General features: G+C 32.4%; 1 protein-coding gene across 1 annotated transcript; it reads right to left on the bottom strand.

Moving 5' to 3' along the window:
- Window positions 1–6,058: 6,058 nt before the first annotated feature.
- LOC106693036 (skin secretory protein xP2) lies at window positions 6,059–7,084 on the bottom strand. The gene is made up of 2 exons (XM_014439336.3): window positions 6,961–7,084; window positions 6,059–6,874 (listed from the first exon to the last, which is right to left on the bottom strand). The coding sequence occupies exons 1-2, from the start codon at window positions 6,973–6,975 to the stop codon at window positions 6,137–6,139; spliced, it is 753 nt and encodes a 250-aa protein (XP_014294822.1). The 5' UTR covers window positions 6,976–7,084; the 3' UTR covers window positions 6,059–6,136.
- Window positions 7,085–11,374: the final 4,290 nt, after the last annotated feature.

The following is an 11,374-nucleotide window of genomic DNA, read 5'->3' as shown; positions in this document are numbered from 1 at the left end:
CAACTAGTTAATAGTGTAAGTAAATAATTTCTTATATTTTTTTTCTCACTGTCAGGTTACTTCCTAGGAGGACTTGTTCATTTAATTGATATAACAGTCGGGCTTGAGATGAGAAATTAGTTGTGAGATGAGAATTTGAAAATTACTAGTAATTAGGATTGGGATGATAAAATTCGGATAGTAGTGTTACAATATGTTTGATTATATTCTGTTCTTTAGCGACCAGACCAGGGCTTAATTAATAAGGCAATGAAACTGTCTTGATGGGTTGGTTGAAAGATTTTGTTGGGTTAGCTGAAAGGTAAACCTCTGAAAGGCCGTTTATCTTCACCTAATTTTTGGACTATTCACTAAATGTTATTTTGCAAATCACTATGAAATAGGGTCTGATATTTTTATTTTTTTATATAGATGAAGATAGATTATTTTGGACCAAATTTATCTTCATATTGCTTTTAGTAGTATTTCGAACATTACTGAATGTCTTAATGTATTTTGAAAATAGAAAAAAAAAAACTCAATTGATTAGTTTATCAAATTTGATGTTCAGAAAATATATCCATACAAAAATGATTTACTTAGTCTTAGAGCTTCACTAAGATTAATTTTATGAGCTAAGCTAAAAAATTTCAAAAAATAAAATCCTTTATTTATTCACCGTTTATTTACTAAGGAGTTCTGTAATTCAACAAATAATAAAACGATTGAAGAGTTCTTTTTAATTTAACCTAATTTTTGGACTATTTACTAAATGTTATTTTGCATATCACTATGAAATAGAGTCTGATATTTTTATTTTCTTATATATATATGAAGATAGATTATTTGGGACCAAATTTATCTTCATACTGCTTTTAGAAGTATTTGGAACATTACTGATACTAATATCTAATCGCCTGGTTATCAAAGGATAACATTTAACTTAAGACATCTGATCTGAAAAAAAATATATTTTTTTATGGTTTTCGAAAATAGAAAAAAATTAACTCAATTGAATAGTTTATCAAATTTGATTATCAGACATTATACTATAGTGTAACTTTCATTTTAGCTTAAAACACATATAATACAAATATTTATCAACCCACACAAACTGAAAATATAAAATAAAATGATTGAAGAGTTCTTTTTAATTTAAAATAACTTTTTTTTGTTAAATATGCATTGTAAAGTATTGGTATGGGTAGGGAGACCAGACGTTCATACTTCCAAAGGTAGATGCAACATTGGATTTGGATACAATTCTAAGGATTTATAAATGTTTGTGAAAAGGAAATAAAATCGGTTTTTTTTTTTTTCTCTACCTCCTAAAACAAATAAATATTCTTTTGTCAAATATGGATGTTCTAATTCCATCATTTAGAGAATATTCTTTTATGGGTAATGGTGAGTTGCCCTGATAGAAATTTTATTCTAGACTATATTTATCTTGTGTTCTTTAGCGATCAGATCAGGGCTTAATTAGGAGGAAATCCAGGGTATTTCACCCATCAAGTTATACTTGAATTTTTCCTTTCTACCGTGTACTCTATCGTGGTCATTTTCCTCCAATTGAGATTTTAAATAGTAGGAAAAAAGGTGTCCTTCTATAAAAATTATGTTGAAAATGAGAATGCGAGTAATTATATATCTGTTCGTTTTATGCTCAATGTAAATAAGTGTATTGTACTTTCTCATACAGTGACCAAAGAAAGTATTTGCTTATCAAGTTTTTTTATTAAATTAAGGATTTATTCAATAAAAAAACCCTACTTCTTCAAAAATAAAAAGTATATTCATAACTTAATAACTACAAATTAAATTCAAATGTAAAACTTCTTTCATAAAAAAACAAAACATCAAACTTACAAAAAATACAGAAACAAAGTTTTTGCACACCTTGTGTTTTATTATTATTTTTTTTAAATTTTATATTTTGTTTGAAGCCAAATATAGCGTTTGCATCTATCACCGCTTGTAAACGGCTCGATATTGAGTGAACGAGATTTTTATATATTGCGTGTTAATTTGTTAACACTTTCTTTAAAAACTTTAAAAAAACCTTGAGATGGTGTCTTGCGGTTATTTGGTGTTTTCGAACATTTTTATCTAAAATATGACACAAATTTTCAATTATGTTAAAGTCAGGAGACTGTGGAGTGATATGAAGTTGTTGGCTAATTTTAAATATTAAGCAGTCCTTAGTTTTGTTTGCTGTAGGTTTCAGCTCATTATCATGCATTAAAATATACTACTTGGAATCCACACACAAGACTGAAACGACAAGAAACTGCTCGTAGATTCCGATTGCTACAACACTTACTTGACAATCGCTCTAAACTTCCCATTCACTACAAAAAAATACCCAAAATCCTACGTAAAATCCTTGATGCTCCTTATTACGTTACAAATAAACTCATTCACAAAGATCTTAACATCCCATTCGTTGCAGATTTGGCCCAAAACAGATATGCCCTTTTCATTCAAACTCCTTAACCATCCCAACCCATTAATTCTTAATCTTTCATCCTTAACAATCGCTGATAATCCTCCGAGGCGTCTGAAAAGAAGATGCCCACGGGACCTTCTAATTTAAATTAATGTTTGAAGTACCACCAATGGGTGGTTCCATCCCAAGATTTTCAAGTGTATATGAAACATACAACATATTTACTTATTGTATTTATTATTTGTACAGTTGGAAATCACATTTAATAAATAAAAAATATATATATATACCGATCCTGAATTCTCAATTTGGCTGCCCTGGCTAGCAGGTTATGGCGCAAAATCTTGACATAACCTTCTGCATTTAAAATCCCTTCAATAGGCATGAGATTCCCTACACCATTATAAGCCACGCATCCCCAAACCCTTACACTCCCACCTCCATGAAACGGTTTGCTTCCTGAATTCTTCACTTTTTTTTTCGCCATATCGTCTTTCTGCCGTCAGATACAAACAAATTAAATTTACACGCATCAGAGAATAATACATTTTCCCCAAAACTGATGGGCTTGTTTATGTAAGCTCTAACAAATAAAAGCCTTTTTTGGGATTGATTTTACTGATATAAGGTTTCTTTCTCGGACTCCTGCTCCTGCAGAATTTAAAACATTTCTTATTGTTGTAGTGCTCATATAGATCCCTGAAGTCGATTGTGTATAAGGTGGGTGCCCCAAATATGGACTGGGTTCTATTATCGCCCAGTGCTGAAAAAAAATACAAAGATGGGATTACTGAAAAAAACGTTAGCATCTGTTTTTATACCTAGGCAAGGCATCATAGCAACAGTAGGTTATGGAGGAACAGGTTCAGGGATTAACTAGTGTAGCTTTGAAATCAAAGGGTGTCTCTAGTGAATGTTATATTTGAGCTATCAGGGAGACTGTTGAAGATTTCTATATATATTGGGCCGCACTTAGCTCGGTGGTTAAGACACAGTCTCAACAATTTGATGTCTATTGGCGGTCCCGGTTCGAATCCGGCCTGGGGCGTTGACTTTTTTCATTGAGTGGTGGTCCCCCAAAATGAAAAACTTTGACCCCCAACCATGGTTAGGCAGTATAGGACACCAACGGGAGTCTTGGCCGAGAAAAAAAAAAAGATTTCTAGAGGTTCTTATAGGATCGCTATTTCAGGATATTGATGTGGTTTTCCTCGTATTATTTTTTATAAAAGGGAGTGGGTACACTTCAGAAAGAACAGAAGCCTATCAATTCTAGGTTGGCCATTCTAGGACACCTTTTGTTTTCTCCAATCTTTATCATAACAACAATGATGTTTTATTAGTAATTATTGTTAATTATCTGTTTGCATCATCTTTCTGTGCAAATGGCTTCTCGTAATCGTAGATTAGTCCTTGATTTTCTAGCATTGTCAAGCAAATACAGTTGAATAGCTGTTGAGACTTGACTGTCACAACCCCTGATCGAATAGAAACTGATTTGTAAATTGCTTGAGTAACTACAATGTCATTTATTTGTTGATTTCGTTGTCCAAACGTATTTTATTTTTGTCATAGTAAATCTTTATTTTTTCCGGAAGAAAAATAATTCAATAATAATAAGTTCTGAAGACAATGAAAATAACTGTCTTGATGGTTTGGTCAAAAGATTTTGTTAGGTTAGCCGAAAGGCAATCCTCTGAAAGTCCGTTTATCTTCACTCAATTTTGGACTACTCACTAAATGTTATTTTGCAAACTCCTCAGGCGGAATCACTATGAAATAGGGTCAGATATTTTTTGGATGGTCAGAAGCTCTCAATAACATAGCTCAATTACTAACGATTCGCTGAACGAGGAAAAGGAGATGAAAAGAAGAATAGCCTGTCTTAATACATATATGCTAATAAAAAGTAACCTCGTGAGTCGTGCCACCAAGTTTATACTATATAAAATCCTAATAAGACTATTGTTCATATAGTAATGTGGATCCTAAAAAATATCTGTGTCAACCTTCAAGACAGGTTTGAATTAGTGATTATGAATCCCAGGACCCGTACTCTAGAATGGTCTTTGGAAATAGAAGAGCAACAAAATATTTTTGCTTCACAAAGAAATTAGCATCTCATCTCTCATTAAAATGGCTAGGTTAGTTTATAAGGTTGAGTAACGATACAATGGCAAGTAGATCTTACAAGAATGTCTCAGAAGGTTCGTCCACAGGTAGGCCGAAGAACTTGTAGATAGACGGATGAAGTGTGCAGGATCTTTGGCGACTGAATATCTCTGTTACCTATGCAGGAGATGGAGAAAGATCGTTAGATATTGAGGAGGCCTTCATGGGCTTTTTTTTACTGTTAGAAGAAGAAGAACTAACTCTTTTTATGTGCTATTGAAGGGCTCAAGTATCAGTAACTACTTTAAGATTTTGTTTTATTATGAAATGAAATGCTGTATCAACATCGAAAAAAAACTTATTACAATCAAGGAAGAACTTAGCCAAAGGCCGAATTACTTCATGCTCAGTGACTAAATCCTAATGAAAGAATATGCACTTCTGGTCCTTAGAACAACTTATAAATACACAAAAGAAGACAAAGTATCCTTACACAAGTATCTAACACAAATTGTTAGAAAACTGGGAGGGATGGAATAAGATAACCTAACTATATTTGTGTTGGTAAGAGATGAGGTCCTGATTGGATATCTATAAGAAGAATAAGGAGATTTTAAGGATGATTATGTCCACTATTATGGATTCATGGGAAATAGTAGTGGTACCCATAATGAGATCTATGCAAGTAGGTGAATAACGTGTGGTCGAGAGGAGGGATGATTTCATGGGAACAGGAGACCAATATGTAACACATAAAATGGACTAATGTCGGCATCCAGTGGAATCATAGCTACTTGTCTTAGATTGCCGTTTTTTGGTTCGTTGACAGACCGTCTACATACAGGCTGGTCGAGTAAACAAAGAAAAGGCTGCTTTGAGCAGTCCTATGTCGGCCAGTTAGGATTGCCATATTTGAACTATGTAGTTTATAAATTAAGACTGTTTACAATAATAGTTGTGGAGTATTATTAATAATAATAACATTTGTTAACTTTCGTTGATGAAGATCGGAACTTATATAATCCATTTACTGAATGTGTTATCTGTAAAAAACGAGCGAATTTGTTTCCAAATTGCCGGTAGCATTTTAAAAAATAGAATCGAACTAATGAATTACACAGTCCTTTTATGTTGACCATTTTACTGGACCACTCGATGAGGATCCCTCCTAAAAGTTATTGATAACAATTAGATGATAAATATCTATATCTGATAAATATAGAGAACATTGTATATCTTAAGCTAGGAGGGCTGATGAGTCACATCTTCACTGGGCAGAATGGGCCCCAAGACCAAATGAAATAAATCCTTAATATAAAAACAGTGTGAATCGTGACAGAATGGTCTATGTATAACACTGGTAATACCAAGTACATCACGTATTCATTTTCTATATTGTTAAAACGACTCGAGTCAGATGAGATCTTGCCTTTTCTCTTTAATATAAAGAGAAACATATTAGAAAAAAATTCGAATAAACTTAATTTTATGGAGATCATGTCTAATGATAACACATAATTTTTTTTTTTTAAAATCAACATTTATTTACAAGATTCAAGCATCAGCCAGAGTTTTTTTTTTATTGTAATCACAGCACTAATGGACATAATGTCCGTGAGCTCCAACCAGGCCTGGCACACCAAATATTGGGGCACCGAGGTGGGCGGCGGCAGCGACAGGGGCTCCCAGGACGGCTCCTCCATTGACTGGGGCGGTCAAGGCTGCTCCACCATTGACTGGGGCGGCAAGGGCGGCTCCACCGTTGACGGGACCAGTCAAAGCAGCGCCACCATTCACTGGTCCGGCCAAAGCTGCACCACCATTCACTGGTCCGGCCAAAGCAGCACCACCATTCACTGGACCAGTAAGGTGAGCTCCTCCATTTACGGGACCGGCGATGGCTGCCCCTCCGTTGACTGGACCGGCAAGAGCGGCTCCTCCGTTGACTGGACCAACAAGAGCGGCTCCTCCGTCAACTGGACCAGCGAGGGCAGCACCACCATCTACTGGACCGGCGAGAGCAACAGGAGCAGAAACTGGTCCGACGACAGCAGCGGGGGCAGAAACTGGACCGGCGACAGCAGCGGGGGCAGAAACTGGTCCGGTGACGACAGCTCCTGGTGCTACGGCTCCTGGAACCACGGCTCCATATGATACTGCTCCTGGAACTACGACGCCGGGGGCCACTGCCCCTGGAATGACGGCTCCATGGGCCACAGCTCCTGGGAGGACTACACCGTGAGCCACAGCACCGGGGACTAACACTCCGTGACCATAACTCCTTCTCAACCTGTGCTCTGAGGCAAGGGATACTCCTGCTACCAAAAGACAAACCTGAAAATGATAAAGAACATTTAAAACTAACTTTTATATTATTTAAATTAATTTTAATTAAAAAATATATTGCGTTTGTCCTATACCAAGATGATTTTCATGTTTGCTTCTCTGCAGCTGATTAACCACTAACTAACTGACAAGCTGGAGTAAGGTATATATACCAGTTGCAAGTCCTTGGGCGTTTAGGTAGTGTAAAAGTACTCCTAGTGCAACCAGTTTCTGATTAAATGCATATATCTATCTATAGCCCATACAATAACAATTAGTAAACTAAATGCATATATCTAACTATAGTCCCTACAATAACCGTTATAAAGCTAAAACTTTTATTTTTCAAATTCAGATTCGATACACTTGAATAAAATGCACATATATGCACAGCTTTTATGCAATATAAATATCAATCATATTATTATGAAACTTTTAAAAGAATCTATTAGATTAATTTTTCAGATCTGATTTATATTTTAGTCAGTCAAAATTTTAAAGAATTTTTTTATAATTCTCAATCCTCAGAAATATAGAAAAATAATGATAAAAATTGTATACATATTATTTTTAAATTGCAAATATTACTTCCACATCAACGGTAGCTGTTTATACTCTGATGTTGAACTTATGTATTATAACTAACTTTATTTATGAAATCAATATGTTATTAAACTGTTTTAATTTAATACATTCTATCGTAAACTTGAATATCAATTTTGATAATGACCTTTTCTTACTAGACAAACGGTCTAAATTTCCAACTAATTATAAAATACTCATTTATATGACTATCTAGACTTACAGAGTTGAGCTTTGGGGCTCCACTAAACAATCGAATACCTCTCGTATCCTACCCCTAAGTCCAAAAATCATTTATGCTTCTTACATTGTCACAAATCAAATCATACATCAGTACCTCAATGTTTGTTGCCAATATAGCCAGAACCATCCATGGTAAACTTCCCACACCCAATTGTTTTTAACCTCGCTTCTCCGTCATTACATGGTAATCTGAAAAGAAGATGGCTTCGAAATCTTCTCCTCTAGAAATGTTATTAGAGTTCAATCAATGGTTAGTTTTACCACATGTCTGTATCATGACATTTCATAACTAACATCAAATTTACTTGTTGTATATATACTAATATAATATATATTTATTAATACAGTTGTAAATATTAATAAATATATTTTTAAAAATACATTCGAGTTAATCATGATTAAATGAAAGTCTTCAAACTCATGACATGGTTACTCTGATACTACTACTTGATTAACAGAAACGTAAGGTGTGTAGTGAGCACCCTCCCTCAACCACCTATTTTTTCTTGACCCATTTTAGGACCATATTTATACTTTTTCTATTATTCAGTGAAGTATATTAAATTTTCTAATCTTACAAATATGTGTAAGCTTAGTATTATTTTTTGTTACATGCAGTCAGTTTCCCTTAATTTTAATCATTTTGGTTCATCAGGATTATAATTTTCTGTAATGTACAACCTTCTTGAAATATTTAACGAATTTGGGAATGGGCATTCAAACTCTAGCAAACCCATATCTAAATCTATTAACATTCCCTTATAAAAAATAGATTTTATTATTGGAGGGATAAAACGGAGTATGTAGATATAGCAAACGAAATGGAAAGCTCAATCATTAAACTTTCCTAAATATGCTTTTATAATAAATTAACTATTTTAAATATTGAAAAAAAATATGATTACTGTGAAATCCTGCTTATATGATTTAGTAAAATCTACGATATCATAATTTAGGGTAGAGTCGGTTAATGATGGGTGCATAAAATAACAGAAAATATGAATTAAACCTGTATATTTAGTATTCGATTATATTTAAATTTTATATAACTTATATTTAGGGACATTTATTCATAATGATGTTATGTTTATTTATCCAAGTCAACTAATTTAATAACATTTAAATTTAATGATTCATTCATAAACCTATGCAACTTAATTCAAAGATAAACATTTTTGGTTGTTACAGAAAACATCCATTTGGTCACATCAATGTTTTTATTTCAACACTCCAACGTTTCGGCCATTCCGGCCATTTTCGATGATCTATTAATAAACAATGTTTAAATACAATCTATTTATTATAAATTAATTTTGGTTTTGAAAATTAATGTTCTATGTATATAAACAGTTAAAGGATTTTCAGCAACAATAGAACTAAAACAAACCCTGAAATATATTTAGAATATTGAAAAAAATATGATTGGTCAATAATTTTTTTTTTAATATCACGCTATAGTACGGTATCTTATATTTTTTACTAACTAATCAGGATTTGATGTAGTAAAAACAAATTTATTTCTCGTGCGTTATTAACCTTTTAACTACTCCTGTGAGAAAGAAATATATTCAATTTTTCATTTATTTTTTTTTTAATCACCAGTTAATCCGAGTATTAATAGAGGTTAATTGGGGTTCTAGTGTCAATCAATATTAAATTATAAAACAAAAATACCTCGGCATTCTCTAGATAAAGACATGGTGGTGAAGTCAGTTTGTCTTATTTTCATTTTCTAGAAGAATAAATCATGTGCATTAAAAAATGTACCTGTATGAAGATCATCAGAACTTTTATCAGAGACATGACCCAATTTTGATGAACTTTGCAGGCATCTAGAAATAACCACTGCTAGGATGAATGAACATTCATTACCTTTGCTGATGGGTTTCCAAGGCTGTGGAAAGCTTTCTGTCTCATAACGAATGAATGCTAAAGAAAATTATATGAATTTCACCCTGACATTTATTTCTGTATATGTACTATTTTGTAGAGGATCCATTCTGTTCTAAGAAAATAAATATTAAAAAAAGAATTGGCATATAGAAAGTGTATTTAATTAACAGTCGATTTAATCCTGTGGGTAAAACACAAAACATAATATTTAGGGTATATCATCTGTATATCATAATGTAGGTAGTAATAACTAACGCGTTAGTTTTACTCAACAATAATAAATTACTCTTAAAATCGAATGGCTTTCAACCCCAAAATACAAATACCTACAAAATGTTGTGCAGTATTATCTCATGCAAAAACTGTAAAAGATGGAATAATTATTTATATTTATCTTATTTTTTTTTCATTTATCTTACCTTCCGATTTCATTTGTAAAACCACCACATTATACAATATAATTTTTAATGACTGTGTGGTGGGTTCCAAATGTATGAAATTGAGGCAACGATTTCCGACTTGTACCTGCACAAGATTTTAAATATATGAGTCTCTTAAAGCCAAAGTGGTGTAAATCCATTAAACACTATGATATAAAAACTTTCGGTAGAATATAAGTAGAAATTCTAGGATATTATCATACAAAAATGTTTTCATCTGATGTGTATATAATTAATTTTGTTAACTCATGTTCCGGTCTTTGTTACACTTCATAATTAAGTTATATACAGTTATGTACAGATAATACACAATTTAAATTAAAAACTGGAATTAGAACTGTTTTGGGGGAAAAAAAATTAACTCTATTCAATTTTTCGGAGGAATCTAAAATTAAAAAAAAATATTAATAATGTTTAAATAAGCTTTAACCGGATGTTTCATCATAAATTCTGTTATATTTTGTAATAAACTTTCTAAAATAATGTGTTGGCTTTTTACATGAATGAAAATAAAAAAATTCCTATCTTTTAATAATAATAATAATAATGATTAAGGAGTCCAAGAACCAAATAACTTCTAAATCGGATAAACTACGAAAATATGCTATTTCATGGCTTATGGTTAACATTTTTAACCTCCCTGGAACTAAAGAAGAATATTTAGTGTCTGGAGTATTAAATGAAACTCTGCCCCCTTTTTTAATGTTATATATTTAAAATTAGTCTTACTTATTAATTTAAACATTATTTTAATAATTTTTATTTCAAACTTTATTAATTTATTTGACCAAAAGGCAATTCTTCTATATGCTACGGTCGGATTCGAACCCGGGTCCTTAGACTTAGCAGCACAGTGCCTTACTACTAAGCTACCCACTCCCAGAATGAAAAATGAACATAAATATTAAAAGTGCTAGTATGGTCATCATGAATAAAATATAAGTTGTTATATTTTAAACAAGTGATGATTTCAGTTTGTAGGATGTTTAATGAGTGTGATGGGCTAACCGCTCTTCACCTACAAACTAATTTGTTATAGCAGCAATCTCTATTACTCTCATAGTATTTTATCACAAAGCCTTAACCTAGGACATTGCAAGGACAATACGTGTTGTGGTCAGAAAATTAAAAGTCTTGGTATTTTACCTTGGTTTCGTGCATGTTCCTTATAACGAGGTTATTACTTTAATCAAGTTATTTTATAATTAGAGACTACAAGGGGAAATGAGGTATGAATTATTCCTGAATGTTCAGGAAATCAAAGTTTATCGTGGAATATCCTATTTTGATTTTATCATCCAAAAATCTACGAGATACCGTTAATTCAGATTAAAAAATATATGAGTATATA

The sequence above is a fragment of the Halyomorpha halys genome, unplaced genomic scaffold (genome assembly GCF_000696795.3).
Source record: "Halyomorpha halys isolate HHAL.00 unplaced genomic scaffold, Hhal_1.1 Scaffold84.1, whole genome shotgun sequence".
Taxonomy (NCBI): Eukaryota; Metazoa; Arthropoda; class Insecta; order Hemiptera; family Pentatomidae; genus Halyomorpha; species Halyomorpha halys.
This window is presented reverse-complemented; position numbering and strand designations above follow the sequence as displayed.